Source organism: Corvus hawaiiensis, chromosome 30 (assembly GCF_020740725.1).
Source record: "Corvus hawaiiensis isolate bCorHaw1 chromosome 30, bCorHaw1.pri.cur, whole genome shotgun sequence".
Classification (NCBI taxonomy): domain Eukaryota; kingdom Metazoa; phylum Chordata; class Aves; order Passeriformes; family Corvidae; genus Corvus; species Corvus hawaiiensis.
In genome coordinates, this window is record NC_063242.1 from 1,211,080 (window position 1) to 1,234,238 (window position 23,159).

Here is a 23,159-nt window from a genome sequence, read left to right on the forward strand (position 1 = left end):
CTCTGGTGTGAGTTCCAACAGGTTTATTTGCAGGAGGGACCAGGGTCCAGAGCAGCCTCGAGGAGACGCGGGCTCGCCCCTTTATGGGGGGGTGGAGCAAGGCAGGGAAAGAGAAAACAACCAATGGGGTACAAGCAGAGGGGAGGATACAATTTTTCAGAACAAATGGGGAAAATAGGGAGGCAGGAGTCATAACAGGGAACCAATTAATAACTACAAAAGGGAGAACTTCTGGAACAGGGGGAGGTAATTTAGGATTGGGAGCCACCCAGGGGGAGGTAACCTAGACGGCAGTGATCTCTTCTGGTGACTGACATTTGATGGTTTCAGCTCGAAAGCAGGCTGAGCCACCCGAACACTCCACCACTCTCAAAGTAAAGATCATCTTCCTCATATTCAGATGGAAGTTCCTGTGTTTCAGTTTGTGCCCATTGTCCTTTGTCCTGGCACTGGGCACTGCATTTCTTGCTCTTAAAATATGGAAATAACTACACATTCACAGTAAGAGCATTGTAATTATACACAGATCAGCATATTCAAACAAATACAAGAGTTGTAATGACTTTATTTAGACACATTTTGTGTTTTCACTGTCAGTTTTGACAGATGGGTGAAAGAACACAAGCTGTTCTGCATTCCACTTTTAATAAATGTACAGTAAGCCACAGCAGAATACAAGCTGGAGAAAAGTTTTGTCAGCATTTTCCATTCATTTTGCTAAGTGCCAACACTATTTTGGTTTGCTTGTGCTATGCTTATGTACACTGACCCCTCTGGGAGAGGGCTTCAAGTGAGATGGAAGCTGTTAGTACGAGCGAATGGCTGGTGGGACGGTCTGGCAATCCTGCTCGTTCAAAGTTCTGTCGATCACTGGTCTGTACTTCAAGGTAACCTGAAGTAAGAGGGAACAAAGACTTTAGGACAACAGGATTCAGAGAATGAGATCCAAAAAACACCAACAATTATGATTTTTATAGGATCAGAATTCAGTTCTTCCTTTGAAATACCATAAAGCAGTTCTACTAAACACCCAACAACAGGTTTTGTCACCATTACAAAAAAGCTTTTGAACTAGCCACAAGGGGAAACACAATTCCAGCTCAAATAGCAAAGTCACTTCCCAAAGATCAACAGTAACTTCTCCCAGTTAGGCCTACTGCTCAACAATGGAATGTGTTCAATTTTGTGACAGTCATTTGCAGGAGTATCACCATTTCCAAGGCTGTTTATGAGAAGCAGCAAGAAAGACCCTCAAGCACCAAGCTCAAAGTACCTTCCCAGTTGGGATATCCACGTAGGAAAGCGTGTGCTTTCTCCAGTGCTCCTCAAATGGCTTCCGCTGTTGGCCTTGGAGTGGCTTAGAGTAATCAAACTCATCTACCCGTAACTAGGGAGAAAATGAGATTAGTATAGACCAGAAGCTGTATCTGCAAATCACTTCACAACCACAAGATTAACTGCCTTTCAATTACACCTGTAACCCAGCATGTCTCTGGACAGACACCAAGCTCTCTGTTAACACTGCCCGTGTCCAATTTGAAATGCTCAGGCTTAGCAAGGGCTCTAAGGTAACTTTCCTTGCTTCAATTATTCTGTTTATGCATCTTTATGTCCTGTTTATACATCCATGATATTATTACTACAGTCCTATTTTAGAGGTCTCTAATCACTCAGGTGTGCGCATGGAACTCTTCTCTAGATCTTTCCCAGCGTGTCATGTATTGGTCCCCTTATAAATAACAAATAAGAATAGATAAATAAAGAATAGATAGGACTCCAAACAAACAGTACACTAATCTTAACACTGAAGACTGTACTTTGAAGAGCTTACAAATCTAAAAGAATCCATCTGAGGACACATAAAGGAGATTCAATTCTATGTGCAGGTCACAGAAAACATTTATACCTTATAATCCTCTCTGGCATGGGCACCCCGGGACTCTTTGCGAGCCTCCGCAGCATAAATGGTTTGTAGAGCACAGAGCATCAGGTTCTGCAGTTCAAGGGTCTCCACCAAGTCAGTGTTCCACACAATACCTGGTAAAATATTAAAATACTATGGAAGATGGTCTACAAACAAGAGAAATACACGTGAGTGAACCAAAGGTGCATCATCAGTTGCACTTAAATAACCAAGTTCTCTTAAGATACACCACAAGACATGGCAGTTTATCTGTCTGCATCATGATCTGCTCAGCTGGAGAATGAAAACTGAGTGTCCAGCCTATGAATAGTCTTGCTACCTTTTTGCACCTCCCTGGCCTTTTCAGAAGACACTGACAAAGTTCATCATTCATCTCAGTATTTGCACAACTTCACATCATGTTCTGAGAGCAGTTTGTACCTTACACATTTAAATCCAATTTCACTCTCTGCTTCTTTGTAACTTTACACAACTAGAAAATGACTGGTAAGGTCAAGTATTTTACCTGATTACTATGTTTAATAAGTAGGGCTTTACAAAATATTTTGAAAGATCCAAAATCTTCAGCCAAACATTCAAGAAACACATGAGGTTTACAGAAAAAAAGAAAACCAAAACCATCAATACACTTCCCAGAGTACTCTGGGCAAGGTGCTCTCTGCTATCAAATTACCTCTGTCAAAAGTCTTTAGATGAGCCAGATCACCATAAATTTGGCTAAGTTTCTCACAGCCTTCTTGGAGTACAGAACCAGTACGAAATACAGCAGCATGGTTTTGCATTGCCTGCAACACAGTAAAACAAAATCAGTTTGATATGAAGCATATCAAAGCAGATGACTTCCTTAGCTTCAGCAGAGCTTGATACAGAATTGTTCTGAGTTCAAACTTGTCTGCAGTCTGAAAAACCCCCATATTCTTCCATTCACCCCAAACAACTGAAATCCCACTCTACTATACAGCAGGTAAACTACACAAGAGGAATAACTATGAAGGGAAGAAGGAATTAACAGAAGTGATACAACCTTTGCTGCACAATCTTCTCACACAGTTTTTACTTCTGCATGGCAAATCCTGAAGTCCACTTTGCCAAGTCACCAAACTCCACTATTGCTTGCAGCTTGTCCCACCCTGTCCCCAAGAGCTTCCCCAGGCTTACCTTCTGCATGTTAAGTCGTGCTTCTGAAGTCCTTATGCTTCCATCAGCAAACCTTAACTTGTCAAGATTAGCAACTGACTCTTCACCAGCATTTGGTTTAATGGGGGGAACTGGCTCTCCTAATAAGAAAATTCCAGTAAGTTTGGTAGTCAGGCTTGGGTTTGGTTTCTGGCAGTTTCATAGACTAGTAATTACTAAAAATCAGATTTGACTAAAACATAATCTGTTTTCTTCCTCTGAGGTACACAGTAAGTGTAACTTTCCTGAAGTCCCACTAATTATATCCATATATTTAAAAGTTCTCAATGGAACATGAATCCCATTCTTTCGTATAACAATTAATAGAGATTTTATAGGTTTGGCAAAATTCTGCTGTTCATTCTTTTGAAGCAGCACTTGATGAAAATTCTTCTAAACTATGGAATAAACCTGTGGAATAACCTTCTGCTATGCTTTCCTTGTCTCCTCATTCCCAAACCTCCCACCTTTTCTTGGATGTGTAAGGGACCAGGACAAGTCAGTAAGCTTGGCAGTTAGACATGAGCCTGGCATCTTGCCTCTAATACGGGAAACCATGTGTTACTGGGCAACAAAGCAAACACAGCATCTTACCAGCACAGTTCATCTCACAGGCAGCTTTGCATTCAGATTAATAAACCCCTTTCTACAATTTCAAATTCTAAAGAGCCACAGAAGGATTTGAAAAAATGCTGACACAAAGCCAAACACAATAAGCACCATAATATCTAAGCTGATTCCATGAGGATTCATCAATCTCTGCAGTTGGTGCAGTTTGGACATTAAGCAGTAAGAAAACAGACAACTACTTCTGGACTGCAGCTGCTCTGGCAATACAACTGGCACTTCCAGCATTTTGTTAGGGGTTGGAAGGGAGAGCTTTCTTCTTTGTTTCTCAGGTTGCTGAACCAGATTATTTAAAAATATCTAAGATTCAGCAGTGAGAATCCAGGGAATGAAATACTGCAATTTGTAGTATCTATCTCTTATCACTTGCATGTCAGTCCTTCTAATATATAAATCAGCAAGGTGGCAGCAAATTCCACTATACAAAAAGTGCCAAGTATAAGACAGATTACATTTTGATGTAGAAGATGGTGCAGGATGTAGAGAAGTCAGTCTTTGCATTCAATATTCTGTGTTAATTTGTCAAAAATCCTGACTGTTCATGCCAATAGCATTGGCCCAATAGTTCTAAAAGGATCAATTACAAAGCAAACAGTAATGTCAAAACATTTGCATGACAAAGAACACACCTACAAAAAGCATAAACACCGATTTCTTCCTTTTCTAACAAGTAAGAGCCTATGTCTATCATTCTAAATTTGAATCAGGTAGCAACAACTCTTCGTTGGGCAGAAATTACATCATGAAGGCAAATACCTCTAGAAAAGTGAGACTTACCAGGCTTGCATGTATTTGCAATAGTCAGGGCACAAGCACGACCGAAGACCACCAAATCCAGAAGGGAGTTAGCTCCAAGTCGATTTGCGCCGTGGACAGATGCAGAGGCCGCTTCCCCGCAGGCATATAACCCAGGCACCACCTTATCCTCACCATTCACGTGTGTGATCACCTGACATTGCACACACTCCATTAATACTCAGCTTTTTTAAACAGTCTGTAACAGTGCAAACCTCCTTATCTGCAGAGGCCACGTGGATGTAAGGATGGAACACAACAACCTTAAATTTTTTCCAACTCTAAACCTAGAATTACCTTAGTTCTAAAGGGGAAGTAGTAATGTATGCAGTATGTAAATACAGATGGGACTAAACCCCAAGATCTCCTTATGTATGCTTATGAAGAGTGCATGGCTCCATTTCACCACAACCCTGCAGCAAGTCAGAAATGCGCAGGAATAAAGTCTGACCTGCACACACTTCTAAGGCAAAATTTCACACTGAAATTCAACAAGTACAATACACAAAGAGAAGAATTCAGTTGACACCATCACATTGACTTCCAACTAGTGTCAGTTGGAGGATCTGCTTTAGTGTTTAAATTACATGAACAACAGAGGAATAATACGCGTTAACTCATGTTACAGAATGCAATAGAGCCCTACTTTGATCTATGTTCAACTATATTATCCTCAGCTTGATAAACAGAGAATTGTTGTCACACGTGACAGTAACTTCATTTTAGCTGTTTCTGGGGACTCCCACCTCCAGATGGACTGGAACTTGGCTATCAAGTTATTTAAGAACACAAAAAAGACTGTGTGTTTTAAGTACTCTGACATCATTATTATATTATTAAAAATTGTATTAAGCATCCTTATATTTATGAAAAACATTCTTAATGCTTTTCTATTTGGAAAATAATTTTTTAGTATGATGATGAAAATACAGTCCAAAAGTGACGTGTATTCCTTACCTGTCCTTTGTAGTTAGTAGGAATACCTCCCATATTATAATGCACAGTAGGCAGAACAGGGATAGGCTCTTTAGTGACATCAACTCCAGCAAATATCATGGCTGTTTCGGAAATCCCTGGGAGACGGGTTGCCAGCTGCTGTGGTGGCAAGTGGTGCAACTGCAGGTACACATGATCTTTTTCAGGACCACAACCCCTAGCAAAAAAAAAGCAACACTGGAATACATAACAGGAATTTACAAACACTAGTAGCATTTCTAATCCAATCTGTTTCATCTGTGAAAATAAATAAGTTCTTTTTCAAATGTTATCTGACAAAAATTAGTATCTAGCATATTTAATAAGACTGTGGCACTTGGGTGAATTGAGGCCATTTTCCAACTCCCAGTTTTCTTTTCACAATAATTCACATTATTTAAGACTTTAAACTATTACATCTCTGCAGAAATATGTAAAAATTAGGTAAGTAGTCAAGAGAACAGAGCACCAAATTATTTTAATTGTTTGTAGTAAGAGCATATACATTAAACTTGTTTGAGCAACTGTCTCTAGACACACTGAATTCAAACAGGAGACTCTTAAAATCATCGGTTCTCTGTCAGTATCATTAGGAACTAACAAGAAAGATTTCTGCCTCACACACAGAGATCAGCTTAACAGTCATTAAAGCTCACCCTCATGAATTACCATGTGCTTATCAAATGAAGTATTGCAATTCCTACAGTCTAGTATGATTAAGTATTTATTCTGCAGCTTTGTTAAGAGCGTTTAACTAACCTTCCTTCACGGATTTCTATGGTCATAGAGCGAGACACTACATCCCTAGAAGCCAGATCCTTGGCAACAGGTGCGTATCTCTCCATGAATCTTTCACCTTGACTGTTGATTAGAATACCTCCCTCTCCACGACATCCTTCTGTGATAAGGCAGCCAGCCCCATAGATACCTGTTCAAGAAAGAAAATGCCATCAAAGGAGATTCTCTACACAGCTTCACAAATGTTCATCAGGATCATGAACACTGAATAAACAAGGTCTTCTCAAAATAATACAAGCAGATAAGAGGGGCAGATTTCATTCCACCCTAATCATACCACCAGGAACTGTCCCTCAAGACTACATAGAAAAAAGTGTTGTTAGTCCTTTTAAACACTCTTTCCTAAAGGTAAGCAAGTTGATCTGGAACACCTGTAGTATTTCAAGTATTAAAACTAGAAGTGATCTGCACCCATCAATATGTCAGGAGAATTTTATGAAGACCTTGTAGACCTTCAGCAATTATTTTAGAACTTTTAATAAACCAGAAGTTGATACTCTCAGGGTCCATTTGCTCATTTTTGTTCCCTCTTCTCCTATGCTAAAGCATAGGATGACTTCAAATCCTGTGGAATGTAAAAGCTTACTCAGTTTTCCTTTAGAGAAGGAAGGCCTACTTGTTATCCTGCAGCACTGGTCATCACAGAAAACAAAAATGCAAACTAACTCATGCACTTGATAGTTATCTTAAAAGCTACAGAATTATCATATAAGCAATGAAGCTTTAACTAGAAAAACCTTAACTAAGTTAACTGAATATTGGATCTCTATGATACAACAACATTGTAAAAGTATGCAAAGCATTTACAAAAAATCACATCACGAATTAAACTGAAGCATTTAATTAGCTACAAATCTAGTTTTTGATCATTGTTATTCAGTTTAGATACTGCTCATGTGCTATAAAACTGCAGTTCTAAATATATACCTGGACTTCAACTACCCCACTTAATACAGAATTCCCTAACATTTGCACCTATCCTATCCCGTTGCTCTTTTATCTAATATCAAACCCCTTAAAATATTAAGGACAATGGAAATACAAGTTTAAGAGGTGGTTTCAGCTTGTAATTCATAAAACCTGTTAGCATTGTAAAGACAGCACCTCAAAATACTTAACATTGCTCTTTAAATTACAACAGCAGAGACCTTTCTCACGTTTTATCTTATTCTCAAATTTATATTCAACAACAGTTGCAGACAAGTCTAAACACATCACAAGCAACTACTCAAGTGCTGCAGAAAAGTGCAAACTGACGTGAGCACACCATGTTTCAGGTGACATCAGGCTGGTGACCTGTCACTAGTGGGATTCCAGAGGGCTCTGTCTTAGGCCCTGTGCTCTTCAACATCTTCATAAATGACTGGACACAGGACTGTAAGGGATACTGAGCAAGTCTGGAGATGGTACAACACTGGGAGGAGCTGAGGAGCTGTCGATTCCCTCCAAGGCAGAGAGGCCGTGCAGAGAGACCTCGACAAATTAGAGGACTGGGCAATCACCAACTGTATGAAGTTCAACAAGGGAACATGCCGGATTCTGCACCTGGGCTGGACACAACGCTGGATGTACAGACAGACTGGGGAAGGAGATGCTGGAAAGCAGTGCCATGGAAAGGGACCTGGGAGTCCCGGTCAGTGGAAAGGTGACCATGAGTCAGCAGTGCCCTGGCAGCCAGGAGGGCCAAGTGTGTCCGGGGAGCATCAGGCACAGCATCAGCAGCTGGGCAAGGGAGGGGATTGTCCCGCTCTGCTCTGCACCGGGGCGGCCTCACACTGAATTCTGTGTGCGGTTTTGAGCACAAAAATATAAAACCAATATTAAGCTATTAGACAGCATCCAAAGGAGGGCAATGAAGATGGTTAAGGACCTTGAAGGGAAGCTGAATGAGGAGCAGCTGAGGTCACTTAGTCTGTTCAGCCTGGAGGAGACTGAGAGGAGACCCTATTGCAGTCTACAACTTCCTTGTGAGGTGAACAGGAGGGGCAGGCACTGATCTCTTCTCTGTGGTGACCAGTGACAGGACCTGAGGGCATAGCCTGAAGCTGTGTCAGGGGAGGTTTAGGTTGGATATTAGAAAAAGGTTCTTCACCCAGAGGATGACGGGGCACTGGAACTCCCACCAAGGGAGTGGTCACAGCACCAAGCCAGATGAAAGTTCCAGAAGCGTTTGGACACTGCTCTCAGGCACATGGTGCAACTCTTGCGGTGTCCTGTGCAGGGGCAGGAGTTGGACTCAATGAACCTGATGGGCCCCTTCCAACTCAGCATATTCTGTGATTCTGTGAGATTTTAAAACAACACAAAAATCTGTTCAACTCATTAAAAATAATGCTGCAAGTACTATTTCATATTCTGTACCTGTAGGGTGAAACTGCACAAATTCTAAGTCCTGGCAAGGAAGCCCAGCTCGTGTGACCATGGCAGTGCCATCACCAGTACTGGTATGAGCAGATGTGCAGCTGAAATAAGTGCGGCCATACCCACTACGGAACACAAAAGTCAATAGAATTAGCAGGAAGAAAAGTTAAAACATCACTAGAACATACCACCAAACTATGCTGTTTGCACAACTGTGGAAGTACAGAAAAGGGTTAACAAGAAAAGTGCAGAAGTTCAATCAAAAGAAAACAAAACTGGTTTAGCACAGTTATGCTCAACCATATTTGAAAAATGTCTGGTGACAGAAAAAGAGTACCAATTCCAAAGCAGGATAGTTAGGTTAATATCAGAAGCTTTCTGCCAGGAAAAAAAGTTATTTCAGAAAGTTCTCTCAATCCATACCATTCCACTTCATTTGAACTATCACTAGCAGTTTTATAAAAAATAGCATATAACAATGGTTTAGATCCCCCTGGTTTTATATTCTTAGATTTTAAAATTTAGTTGGCCAGGTACTAAACATGAATTATTACACTGCAAACATCTAGGTTAGTCTCCAACATTATTGAGAACAGCCGATCGGCCCAATTTCAGGACAAACTCTCAGAAGAAACAGCAATGTACATATTCTGTGTACCTCAAAGTACACAAGCATGAAAAATGTGTCAGAAAGACAAATTTGGTTGCCTACATAATTTATTTGTATCTTTTACAGATACATTTATAAATATTTTTCATATTGAAATAGGACACAGCCATAAGCAGCAGAAGACTAATGCAAATAGCATTCTAATAGACATTCTAACAAACTTTGCAACCAAGTAATGTTAAGTTACACTCATATTATGATAGTTTCATCCTAGAACACTTAGAATTACAGTGGCAATATCTTAATGAAACGGATTCTCTGGAATGTTGACAAAAGCCATTTCCTACAGGAAATTCAGAACTCTACAGACACATTGGAAGCACTGCAACTATGGCTGTTTTAAAGAGTACGTTTTAAAAATCAAAGACCATCTGAATCATATATATTACTCTTACATATTCTTACTTTATGCCATTGTTCTAGAATTCAAAGTTAGACCTCATACCAAATTTATACATGGTCACAAAATCAGCATGTGCCTTCTTTCAGAGGGAATGACTGAATTCAGTTATATTCCTTTAAGTGTGGAGGGGAATGAACCCATAAATTATGTTTTGTCAATCAATGTATCTTCTCCACGCTGTGGATCTGAATACACATGCAAGCACACAAACTTCCAACTGATAACGCTCCCAAGTTTTGGTCCTTCATCCCAAATGTTACATTACCCAGTGGCAATGACCGTGTTTTTTGCCCTAAAACGATGTATGGTTCCATCTTCAATGCAGAGGGCAATAACACCACGGCATTCTCCATTCTCCATAAGTAGGTCCAAGGCAAAATATTCAACAAAGTAGCTTGTATCGTATCGTAGAGACTGGAGGAAAATTAGGAAAGGAACTTTTACTGAAGTAACCTCTCTTCAAAATTGTGAATACACATGGGCTGTATCAGGATAAAAAACATCCCCACCAACTCTCACAGAAGACTGTTTCCTCGTAACTATTTATTACTGAATTTGCTAATTAATCTGCTCTAGCTTTAAAAGATACAAGTAGCAGCAAAAGCACTTAACTCTGAGCAGTCATGAGTGAGTCAGCAGGACTTAACCATTTCACTCTACACGTGGCAACACATTAGCCAGCTGCAGTGCTCCATACATGTACAAGCACGTCGCACTTAAGCGCTCCCAGAGATACGGAAAACACTTCCAGGAGCCCAATAAACCAGCAGGAGCAGGAGGCAACTAGTCAAACATTCTTTCATGCCCTCAGGGATCAGAGCAGTGTTTGGCAGCATTGAGAATTTGTATGGCAGCAGCACACACAGTGCGAAGCTGGAGGAGAGCAATTAGCTGGCTACCAAGTAAATAAAAAACAGTAGCTACCGGGCACTTGGATTTCTGGTTTCAAGTAGCTCACTACCATTTTCAAACAGCCAGAATTTCCTTTAATTATCGTTTGCAGAATTAACAGGCAGACATGCTGGAACACTAGTCACTTACTTGCCATAGAACAAGCTCAGGAATGCACAGTAGGCTTTAATTCATTTACACCTTGCTTCCCCCTCCTCCCAGTTTGAAGACGAGTGAAAAAAAATGCTGGCTTGTGCCTCTTTACAGAGTTCCCCAATGGTGCTGTGTCAAATTTTTGGAAAAAAAGGGCTTTTGGGGCAAAGTTTACATAAATTCTCTTTGGGTCTAGTTAACAGACACAAAAGTACTAACAGTGCAGAACTAGTCCAGACCAAAAAGCTGACGCTAATTAGTATCCATTGTCTTCATCCTTCCACATTGCCTCAGGAAGGAAGATAACCCAGAAACGCTGTAAGCCAGTCCCCTGGATTCCTCATTCATATGTGAACAGCTACATGTTTGTTTGCTCTGGGATTGATTTTTTTTTTCAACCTCTTGGGGGGAAAAGGGAAAAAAAAATCAGTCAATGCAAATGCAAAAACCCAAACCAAGTTTACTTCACAACTCCTTACCCTGCCATACAGAGTATGTAAGAGTGAATGTCCAGTCCTGTCTGCAACACAACAGCATCTGTGGGCCTGTCCTCCTTTTCCAAACTGAAGACTCTGTCCACCGAATGCACGCTGATAGATTTTTCCTTCTTCAGTTCTGCTGAATGGCATCCCGTAATTTTCCAGCTGTTGAACCCAAATGCAAGCATCAAAAGCTATTGCTTGTGCATCACAATACAAGAAGTTATTTTAAGGAGATCTCCTTGGAAGCTAGCCTGTGTTATTTATAACTACAGCTGACAGCAAATCCCATGAGTCTCACCTCTATCACAGCAGCTGGGGCTTGCTCAGTCATGTAGTGTATGGCATCCTGGTCACCCAGCCAGTCCGACCCTTTCACTGTGTCATAGAAATGCCACCTCCAGTTATCATCCTCCATGTTGCCCAGAGCAGCATTGATCCCTCCCTGTAAATGAAAATCCATTTTCCTGGAATTACACTACTCAAGTACAGCTTTAGTAGGTTTACCTTGTTTCTATTAAAAACCACACACCAGTTATGCATCTATGTACAAGAAATAAAGTCAGATTTAATGTGGCTGTGAAAAACCTGTAAACTGCTCAGTTTCACAATGGCTTGTCCTGCTGTTCTGTGTGAAACAGTGAATCACAGTTGCACTCAGGGGAGACAAGCAGCACTGCATTTTGATAATGTTTAGAAAAGGGGAAGAAAAAAGAGGCAGTATCATGAAATGAAAACATAAGGGGAAATAAGGATTTTAAGAACAACTGGAAGTGAGATTAAAAAAATGTGTCTTGCAACATCACTGGCTTGGAAGCCAAATGAAACGTACCTGTTACTTACTATAAAGTTTGGCAGGGATAGCTTAATGGTTGGACTCTTGTGATCTTAGAGGTCTTTCCCCAACTTAATGATCCTGTGATTCTATGATATATTACCCCCCTAAAACGTTTCTACTAAATATGCAATATTTATAAAAAGAAGCATGGCCTTGAAACAAGATGTTCAAGTGCCCCATTCCTAGAAGTGTTAAAGACCAGGCTGGATGGGGTCCCGAGCAATCTAATCTAATGGGTAGAACCCCTGCTCATGGCAGGGGCGTTGGAACTGGGTAACCTTTAAGGCCACTTCCAACCCAAACCGTTCTGTGATTATTCTACATCCAAATCAGCCTTCTGACAGCAAGCATTTTTTAAACATTGGCTCTGCCTCATTTCTCACCTGTGCAGCAACAGTATGAGAGCGGGTGGGAAACAGCTTGGTAACACAAGCTGTGTTAAACCCAGCTTCTGACAAACCAAAGGCAGCCCGCAGGCCTGCTCCTCCTGCACCCACAACAACTGCATCAAACTCATGGTCCACTACTGGGTATTGGGTAGAAATCTGGAAAAATAAATCAGTTTGTTATGATCACAAATAGTTCAAGAGAGGTCAAACAATTTTCATAAAAACACAAGCAGGATAGGTATAATGTTCTCAATAGACTTTTGCAGCAATTGCTACATCTGTTATCCTCTCTTGGTTGGAAACCATCATTAAAAAGAGTCAGGCATTTCAGCAACTCAGTCTCACGAAATACTTAACGGCAACTTCCACTACAAGCGTGATGTTTCCTGTCTGTCAAGCATTTAGTGCATTACTGAATCACAATATAAAAAGTACAAACATACCGAGTCAGAAACCTTTGTGGAGGCATTTTTCTTTCCATAGACTGTGAAGTGCAAGTTCCGTGTGGGAGCCTGGCACGCTGCTGGCCACTACGGAAAGAAGCCAAGACAACTATTATGGAACAAATGTTTCCATAGGATAGACTTTCGCCATTCTCAGCTACCCTACATTTATAACAAATCTTCACTTACCACTGGGAGCACATATACAAGAATATTAATGTATTTTAGAGCTACCTGCAATGAACCTCTGGCTTTCCTACAGTCATGCCATATAATCAAAAAAAGTTTGACTGATGAGAGAACAGCCTGAAGTTAACAGGGCGTCCCAGGCCATGCATTATTTACTTCACTAACAGTGACCAGCCTCTCAGACCTGTCTGAGGCTGTATTGACAGAAGAATGTATTTGCAATTAATGCTGTAGTATTCTTGTAGTTTTTCATAATTAAGCAAAGATGAAGACAGCTTTGTGGAAACCATAGGAAGTAATGGAAAATTACTCTCCTGTCAAGTAATCCCCAGAATTGGAATTATTTCAGGTGGTCACAGTACTGAAAATTAAAAAAGGTTGTAGGGAATGGTCTTCCAGCTGAGCATTGCTTCAAAAGTCAGAGATATTTCTCTTATTCTTTATGAAATTAGTGACCAATTTGGAACCATTTATTAATACATAAACTAAGCACAAGTGTGCAAGTTTTACCCTTCTGCAATGTCACTCCCTCCCCCCAACATGTTCAAAACCAAACCAAAACAACAAGCACTGCACCCAAACCTACTCAGTATGCAATCTTTGCTTGGATAGATTAGAACAATCAGAATTTTAGTCTCCACCTCTCCAATGTATCAGAATCTGGTATTCCTTCTTTACACAGTTCAGAAACAAAAAGCCTAACTCAGCACGTACAATTGCTGAGAACAGCAACACAAAACCATGTGTGTGACCTGTCCAGTGACATCGGCACTTCCCTATTTGAAACATACTCTAAAATTCGCTGAGTGTTATCTGCCTTTTCCAGCAGCTGTTACATTCATGGTTCAATCACCCTACAATATGCTAACAAGGAGCTCTTCCCTGCCCATTACTTCCAAATGTGCACCTCTTCCATCATCTATGAAGTAAACTACAGTACACATTCCTCAATCTAGTTTTATCATTTCTCATACCAGTTTCCTCAAATTATCTTCTTGCATAACAGCAGATCTTACTCTGCCATTATACTTGCTAACACGTTTCTGGTTTCTACTGTCATCTTGGAATGAGAGATCAGTCTCAACACCTATTCATAGTGTTCTACCAGTACTCTCCTCCAGGCAGCTCCTCTCTCTGTTCCACACTGCTGTGTTACCGGCTTTGAGTCCGAACAAAAGTCCGCAAAGCAGAAAAAGATGTTACACTTTTCTGAAGGAAACACTGATTGCAGTGATCCTGAATTGTTATGCTGCCAGGAAGATCACGACCCTTGTGAAACTTAAGGTCCAGCCAGGGCCAACTCACTTCCATCTAGAACACGGAGACACTCTTTAAGGATTTCCCTTTCTCTGTAGTTGTCTTTTCTGCACTTCCTTTGTAACACAAGGGCAACTACAGCTCATTTTTGTAATCCCAAGCTCTTTATGGACATGCAGGATGAGAACAGTAAGAAGAAATGGAAAAATCCCACCTCACCATGGAGAAGAACAAGCCTTCACGCAGGACTTACAGCCCAGCTTACAGTCTTGTAACTTAACAGTCCAACACAAACCTGCCAGACGCCTCAGCAGCCCTTTCTGGCCACAATCACCAGCCAAGTTCAAGCAACTCAGATACACACTAGCTTCCCACACAGGTACAGAATCACAGAATGCATTAGGTTGGAAAAGGCCTCCAAGACCATAGAGTCCAACCAATGACCAAACACCACCGTGTCAACTAGACCATAGCACTAAGTGCCATGTCCCATCTTCCCTTAAACACTTTCAGGAATGGTAACTCCACCACCTCCCTTGGCAGCCCATTCCAATGTCTAATCACCCTTGCTGGGAAAAAATTCTTCCTGATGTCCAACCTGAATGTCCCCTGGTGCAGTTTGAGGCCATTTTCTCCCATTCTGTCACTAGCTGCATGGGAGAAGAGACTGACCCCCATGTTGCTACAACCTCTCCTCAGGCAGTTGTAGAGAGTGATAAACTTCCGCCTGAGCCTCCTTTCCTCCAGGCTTAACAACCCCAGCTCCCTCAGCCACTCCTCACAGGACTTGCGTTCAGACCCTTCACCAGCTTAGTTGCCATTCTCTGGATTCGCTCCCGCACCTCAATGTCCTTCCTCAATTGAGAAGCCCAGAACTGAACGCAGCACTCGAGGTATGGTCCCAGCAGGGCCGCGCAGTGGAGCACAACCACGTCCCTGCTCCTGTTGTACACGCAATTATTGCTGATACAGAATGAGTCTGCGGCGAGCTTTCTACCCCGCTGCTGGACCCGCACCTGCCAGGCTCCTCCAGGGCCTTTCCCAGCACATCCCGTTCCCGCTACCTCCCTCAGTCCCTCAGGACCTACTCAGGGCCTCAGGCTACGGCGGTCGCTTCCCGAGCCGGGAGGCGCGGCCCAGCTATGCCCACAGCCACCTACTTCCAGGAACCTGCCCCCGGGACACGAGTAGCGAGGTCGGTGCCTCTCCAAAATAGCACCGGAGGGACCGAACTTGCCGGGGGTGGGGAGATTACCGGGCGGGTCAAGGTCAAGGAGGAGACAGCGGAGCCGGGCCGCCGCCGGCAGGAAAACAGGGCAAGACCAAGGGCAAGGACAGGGACAGGGACAAGAGCAGGAGCAGGGACAGAAGCAAGAGCAGGGACAGGGACTCACCGCCCGGGAAGCCGCGACCGGGCGCAGCCAGCGCTTCGCCAGCCCCCGCGCCGCCGCCGCCGCCGCCGCCATCACGCACCGCAGACCTGGGGGGGGGCGCGGGGGGGGAGGAAGGAGGGAACGGACGCGCAGGGCGCACGCGCGGGTCGCGGCGGGACAGACCAACCATGCCGCGGGGGGGAGCCCCCCGTGCGAAGCTTCGCCAGTGCGATCCCACCCCACCCAAGAGCTGCGTGATGGAAGGTTCCTAAACAGCTCATGTTTTGAGCGTAAATATCTTAAAAAAAAAAAGAAAAAAAAGAAAAAAAAAAGCCTAGGATTGTGTTACTGCCATTATTTTTCCTTGGTGAAATATTGAAAAATGTAGTTCTGCAATACTGTAAGATTCGGCCTCTTTTTCTCTCTGACAGCGCCTTAAGTATTACGAAATGAACAGGCCAGAATTATTTTCTTAAGTTGTGCGAAAGACCATTTCCTAAACATAAGACTTGGACAGAAGGGCGAAGGAAAGACTGTATTTTCGCTCTAGGACAAAAAGTAGACTCAGCAAGCCCAGAAGGTGGAATTCTGACGCCTCTCACGGCTGCGTTCCGCTGTCGGCGCCACCGGAACAGAAAGGGCCGCTCCGGGGCGGGGACGGACGTCCGGCAGCGCCCAGGGCTCGGGCGAGTCCTTTTGTTGTCCCCCCCCCTCGGCTCCCCTCTCTTCCTCCCGGCTGATGGGCCGGCCCGGGAGGGGGCGGGGCCGGCAGGTGAGTGGTAGCGCCCGGGGTCCGCGCGCTCCTGGGCTCGTGCGTGGGGGGAGCGGGACGGGGGCGGGAATGGGGATGGGAATGGGAATGGGAATGGGAATGGGAATGGGAATGGGAACGGGAACGGGAACGGGGATGGGCCCGGCATGCTGTGTCGCGGCCGGGGCTGCCGCTCAGAGCGCGGCTAAGTTCCCAAGTGTCGGGGCCGCCGTTCGAGAGGCTCGGGCAGAATTCCTAGTCCTCCAGCGGGAGGAGAAGGTGGCAGCGGGAGCGGCCCCGGCCCCTCTGCGCGCAGCTGAGGCCGCGTCTCCCCTCTGTGCATCGCAGGTGCCTTCATGAATAACTTAAACGACCCTCCCAACTGGAACATTCTGCCCAATCGGCGCGATCCCGGCGATGACGGCAGCAGGTGGAACTACGCCCTGCTGGTCCCCATGCTGGGCCTGGCCGCCTTCCGTGAGTAGCGCTGGGCTCCAGCCCGAGGGGGCTCCTGGAGCAGTGCGGTGGTAGAGGCATGCTCCGTCTGGGGACTTCCCATTCTTGTTTATAATGGCATAAACAAGCACTGTTGGTATCGCTAAGGCAATGACCACTCCGTGCATGGAGTTGAATCCAAATTTAATAAGCTCCAGTTTACAAAGCTCTCAAGAAAAATGGATGCAGGATGTGCTGGAGAGCCCAGAGGTAACAACCCCAGATGTTGCTGATGTATATTTATATACTGGGCCTAGAACGTTCTCTGTGCAGTACCTGCATCATAAACCTCCAGTTTGTTTCTCCATGACTTTATTTTCCTTCTCTAATCCAAGTAGTGTGAGTATTGGCAGTAAAAAAATGGGGTTATTTCAGAGAAAGCATGATCATTTAAAGTCACTCACAGTGAAACAGGGGCCACGGAAACAGTTATTGTGGGGACAAGTAAATAGAAGTGAATATCATTTGGGAGGGCAGGAAAGAAAGTTTTTTATGACTTAGTAGCTTCATTTGAGGCATAGCTAGTTAATCATACCCGCCATTGTTACCTGTTATACTTGCATCTGAAGTCTCATTTATATATGATAGGTTGGATCTGGACCAGAGAATGTCAGAAAGAAATAGAAAAAGAAAAGCAAGAGTACTACAAAAAAGAGTCGACTTTACAAAAAGACCTGGAAGGCAAATACCGGGATATAATCACGGAGAATCGTCGCGCTGTTGCTCATCTGGAGGTGGAGCTGGAAAAGGAACGCAACAGGACCCTGAGTTACCGTGAAGCCCTCGTGTCCCAGAGCCGCAAGCTAGTAGAAGAGAGAAAGCTCCTAGAACAGGAGCAGGAGAAGCTGGAGCAAGAAAAACAAGTCCTTTTGCACACAGGAGCAGAAGGTACATTGTACCAGAGTTGCCTGGCAAAGGAAGAAGAGTGGCAACAGAGAGCCAATATTTTACTAAAAGAATTTGAAGAGGGACTGAAAGAAAGACAGGACATCTACTGCAGTCTTATTGTCCCCAGAAGTCAGAGACTAGAAATAGAGAAAAATCTGCTAGTTAAAGCAGCAACTGATCCTGTTGCTATGGCTTTACATGTGGAGAGTGGCTTAAAAGATATTTTCAAACATGATCACTACTGTGGCAATGTGCTGAACAGAACCAGAAGTCAAAATGGAAAGCTTATGTGGCTGTATCTGAGATACTGGGAGCTAGCTGTTGAACTGCAGAAATTCAAGAGGGTAGAAAAAGCCATGTTAGGAAAACGCTAAGTAGGGGAAGCAGAGGGATTCTGTGAGATCCACCATGCATGGTAGGGACAATCACAGTTGTAGTCCGAAGCTGTTAAATTCTTCTGCTGTGTTGCCATCTCTCCTCCTCCTTGCACTTGTGTTTGCATGGGATGTGTGTAGTTCTGGTGCCTTTCCTCTCACTAACAACAGATGCTCTGGTGAGCTGTGCATGCTCTTAAACTCTGTGTGTTTGTGTTGCAGTATAGAGATACGCCAAATCCCACAGGTGTCAGAAGCAGCAAAACAGAGCAGAGGCATTTGCCTCACTGATGGTCACACTCCCTTAACAGAGAACAGTGATTTGTCTCCCCCAGGTGCAGCAGCACATTGTGCTCCTTATCCCTCACATTTTACATAGGGTCTCAACAGTCTCTTTTTTTATTACTGTTATTTTTTGAAAATTTGTTTAAGCAAGACTGACTTCGAGGCAGATGTTTGGGAGAGACGGTGTTGGAGCCAGATGCTCGACACATAAATCTTACGTGTCTGTATGTACAATTATATAAATACATATATGTGTGAGAGTGTGTGTGTGTAAGCAGGTGTTAGTATTCTGAGGGGGGGGGGATTGGTTCGGTCCTGTTTCAGATTAATTAGTCTTGCATTGTTTTCCAGCTTAATATATAAATAGTGCTTTATGAATGAAACATCCAAAAGATGCTAATTCAACACATAAAGAAATAGACTGATGCCTCATTGGCACTTGGGATCCATTCTCAAATACTAGGGAGTGTATAAACTGAAAGTTATATTTTCATATCTTTGAGATAATTTAAGAATACTTGTTTTTTTCTCAGTCAAGATTTTAGTTGTAACCCAACAATGTGCCACCATTATGGATGTCCCCATGCTGCTGCTTCTGTGTCCTAGGGCTGCCACCTGGTTTGCTTGCAGGAACCTCCTTGCCATTGCACCTGGCTGTGCTCCTTGGACAGGCCCTGTTTGTTATTTGCCGGTGGGAACCTGCAAATGCAGCCTGCAGTGGTGGCCACTACTCCCTCTCCACCTGTCCCCCTTCTCCCACAACTGAAGTATGTACTCTTCTGCAGCTCTTAAATTTTATGCTTGTGGTTCACCACTTTACATACACATGATCATGAAAGCCTACAAATATACAAGCTTTGCAAACTTTAAAGAATGGGGGCTTTTTAATTTAGCTAGTAAAATAAAATAGAGATGGTAAAAATAAAATAATAGGTACGGTAAAATAATATAGGAAAATGAACAGATCCAGATTAAAAAAATTTAACAACAAACAAACTAAACCAAGTGCATTTCAATACCTGAAATTTCTTAGAATTTTGAGTATACTTTGAGTCCTTTTAGCAGTAGGAACCACCTTTTTTTCATGTATTTTGAATTACTTTTTTCTTCTTTCTAGTCAAGCCTTAGACCTCAAAGGGGCAGTGTTTACCCTTTTGTTTATAACATCTAGTCTTCTCTGTTACTTTGATTAGTGTTGGTTGGTTGTCAGTTCATTAAGTAGCAGCTTATTATTTACTGAGGGCTGGACTGGACAAACACGTTTGCTCTAGGCAATCATGTAGAACCATGGCTTGGAAGCAATCCAAGCTAAGTGAATGCCTTTCCTGCAGATGTGGGGTTTTTCTCTTACTGTTTTCTCCTGGTTTTATTTTAGTCTGAGCACAGAAAACAGCAGATAAATCTTTTGAAACAGTGTGTGCAACTTAATCCAGTTACTAAGCAGAAATATCTAACGTAACAAAATTCCTGAACAGAATAGATGTTTCCCAAATATTCTGTTTTCCAGTTGAGATTTTGCTCACCTTGGTAGTACTAATTACACTGTTGTGTTATTAATCCTTTTTTCATACTGATTTTTTAAATAAAGTTTTAGTAGACAAACTTGGAGAAAAAAGAGAGATCACAAACACCAGAAGGGCCACAGTTTGTCTGGGTGCCAAGCGTGTGCGAGTTGGGAGATGAGAACGCAATGGAGTTACTACTCATGTGTGACACCCTGAGCCAAGCTGCTGCAGCTGGACATAGGCACACACTCAAATTGCCCAGGAGAACAAATTAGTTTGAGTAACAGCCTATGTGTAATTCCTTCAGGGTGGAAAGTGACCGTCCAGCTGTGGCAGCCTGCTCAGCTGACTGAGAGCAGAGAGCGAATCAGTGCCAGTGTATTTGAGATTCATGCCTTCAATTTGTACAACTTAGCATTAAGAGATCAAGGATTTTATGCTTTTTCTTTTTTTTCATAGTTTGTCACTCATATCATTCAAAATGTTGAAAGAAAATGTAATCAAGGATAAAATACTGTTTTTTCAGTATAAATATGTACAGTCCAGCCTTACACACTTGATTGTACAGGGTTGGATGCAATGTAGTAAAGGTTTGGTATTCACTTTCTCTTTTTTAGAAATGTCATTTATTTGTACAACTAATTGAAGTATTGTTCATGGACACTTTGAAGATCATTATATTAAGAGTGAAGAGTTATTTCAGAAGGCTTTTTAAAAGTGTATAACTGGTTTAGAAGTACTGGTCCTGTTAGTTTCTACCAAAACTCATATTTGTAGGTATGCAGTGTATTTTTGAAATGTTCCCCCTTTGTAGGTTGTTATGCTGAAAATTCTAATGTAAGTTTTATCTTGCCCAGCACTTGTTCTGAATTTGTTAATTGTTTGGAACTGCCCACGTATTTATGTAGAATGCAAGAATAATCTGTTTTCAAAGTATTTAATGAACTTATTTTTGTTATAAAATTGTCACTCAACTGTTTAACAATTAATAAAAACCTTTACATATTTCTGCACTGTTTTGTAACTTGGGCAAGGTGGGTGGGAGAACTGGAATTTTCTACTTTATTCAGATTTTCCAAGCTAATTGCACCATTTTTGGTTTTATGGATTGTACATTTTTTGAATTGGCAAGTGAAAAGTTTTGGTGGTGGTGCTGGAAAAAGAATATGTTGTAAAGGTTTTTTTTCTTAGGAAAGAGCACTGTTACACAGGTAAGTGCAGAGCATTGACTGAAGATGTGGCATTAAAGGTGACCATCCCTCTGAAAGGCTGGGGACATTCCTTCGACAGAGTGTTGTGTAGGATATTCTGCCTTCTTCCAGAATCCCTCAGATGTCTCCTTCTGCATGTCAGCTGCTTTTTAGTTCCCTCGTCTTCCTGCTCTCTGTGAAGAATTGCAATCCAGCTGCTCTAGGACAGTGTTCAGACACTCTGGAAATCCTCATTGCTGTAATAAAAGATCCTAAATCTGTTTGTATTTGACACAATCCTTCACCATCCTCTGGCTCTTTAAAGCATGGGTTTGAGCACTCCTGCGTGAGCATGAGAGAACAGCGTTGCTTGCAGAGGATACAAGGCAGAAACGGTGGTTCAGTTATTGTGATGAAATCAAAGGAATCTGAGTTATTGCTGTGAAAAAAGGATGAAAGTCAAGTTTATAGTTGCAGTTGTGGTGCAGCTGGATATGGAGGCTTTGCTGCTGTGCATGCCAAGGCCCGCATTTATTGGTCATTAATTTACTGCCTGGTCTAGGAGCTTTCACTGCGTATCTGAGACAACAGCTGGACCTGCTAAGAAGTAACTCGCTGAAATTTAGCGTAGCTCAGCAGTGAGGCAATGGCCACTTCACAACAAAACAGCTGAGTGATTGCTGCAACAAAAACTGAAAGTAAACTGGAAGTAAATGTGCTTCTGGAAACAAACAGTCTGCGGGTGGAAGAGTTTGAAGAGAGCTGGTGGATTGTGAGAACAGTGGTGGCGGCTGTTTGCAGTCATGCACCCCAGCAGCCCTGTGCTGAGGTCACCCGAGCTGTGCAGCTGCTGAAAAAATGCCTCTTCACTCTTGTGCTCATCACAGGTTTTTGTTTCTCAGACACCTCTCCTCTAAGCTTACGCAATCAGAACAAAATCCTCAGCTGCCGTGGCTGGTGTTTGTATCGCTGGATGCTGCTTCCCCCTTGTGGCTGATGGCTCTTCCAGCCGGCAGCCGCAGCCGCATCCTCTGTTCCCATGAGCTCCGCTGGAGCGCATCTCCTGATGCTACACAGAGGTAGCTGCCCATCAGAGAGAGCTCTCTGGCCCAAACGCCTCCGCACGTAATAACAAGAAAGGCGAGCAAAAACGTAGTGTTCGGTGATCAAACCAGGATGAACTTGTCTCTACTGAAGTGGGTGCTGCGGCAGACCTCTGTGCAAAGGTGGCGGGCAGGGGTTGGGTGTAGTTCAGCAACCCATTAGCACCTCATTGTATTCTACCGCATTGGAAAACTGTGACAAACTCGATTAAAGAACACTGTTCATTGTTTAATGAACACGGCAAGAAACAATCTACAGCTGTCAACATGTTCTGCTGCCTGCTGGAGAAGAGAGTGTTGTGAGACAGTTCCCAAGCGGTAGCACTTTGCTGACTAAGAAATTTAGGGGGATGCTGACCATTATAGAATGGCTTGGGTTGGAAGGGACCTTTAAAACTCATCTAGTCCAACCCACCTGCAATGAGCAAGGACATCTCAGACCAGGTTGTTTGGAGCCCCATCCAACCTGACCATGAATGTTTCCAGGGATGGAACACCTACTATCTCTCTGGGCAACCTGTGCCAGTGTTTCACCACCTTTGTTGTAAAAAATTTCTTCCTTATATCTAGTCTAAACCAATGGTCTTTTAGTTTAAAACCATTATCCCTTGTCCCATCACAACAGGCCCTGCTAAAAGTATACCCCTGTTCATGATAAGCCCTCTTGAAGTACTGAAAGGCTACAGTAAGGTTTCCCCGAGTTGTTTCTTCTCCACGCTGAACAACCCCGACTCTCTCAGCCTGTCTTCATAGAAGAAGAGCTCCAGCCCTCTGATCATGAGATCAGATAATTTGGTGCTATCCACAGAAGCATTTCTACACCTATG

General features: G+C 42.9%; 2 protein-coding genes across 4 annotated transcripts; one reads left to right on the forward strand and one right to left on the reverse strand.

Annotated features, from left to right (window-relative positions):
• Window positions 1-545: 545 nt before the first annotated feature.
• SDHA (succinate dehydrogenase complex flavoprotein subunit A) lies at window positions 546-15,870 on the reverse strand. The gene is made up of 15 exons (XM_048289331.1): window positions 15,763-15,870; window positions 12,923-13,009; window positions 12,474-12,635; window positions 11,554-11,697; window positions 11,253-11,417; window positions 9,995-10,143; window positions 8,657-8,781; window positions 6,257-6,425; window positions 5,480-5,675; window positions 4,505-4,676; window positions 3,083-3,201; window positions 2,598-2,709; window positions 1,907-2,037; window positions 1,274-1,387; window positions 546-892 (listed from the first exon to the last, which is right to left on the reverse strand). Exons 1-15 carry the CDS (start codon window positions 15,832-15,834, stop codon window positions 806-808), a joined length of 2,004 nt encoding a protein of 667 aa, XP_048145288.1. The 5' UTR covers window positions 15,835-15,870; the 3' UTR covers window positions 546-805.
• A 232-nt stretch (window positions 15,871-16,102) lies between these two features.
• CCDC127 (coiled-coil domain containing 127) lies at window positions 16,103-21,048 on the forward strand. Of its 3 annotated transcripts, XM_048289332.1 has the most exons (3): window positions 16,103-16,513; window positions 16,841-16,969; window positions 17,576-21,048. In XM_048289332.1, exons 2-3 carry the CDS (start codon window positions 16,849-16,851, stop codon window positions 18,247-18,249), a joined length of 795 nt encoding a protein of 264 aa, XP_048145289.1. In that variant the 5' UTR covers window positions 16,103-16,513; window positions 16,841-16,848; the 3' UTR covers window positions 18,250-21,048. The 3 variants fall into 3 exon arrangements, with proteins under 3 accessions (XP_048145289.1, XP_048145290.1, XP_048145291.1); XM_048289333.1 differs by lacking the exon at window positions 16,103-16,513 and having other exon boundaries at window positions 16,638-16,969; XM_048289334.1 differs by lacking the exons at window positions 16,103-16,513; window positions 16,841-16,969 and adding an exon at window positions 16,991-17,197.
• Window positions 21,049-23,159: the final 2,111 nt, after the last annotated feature.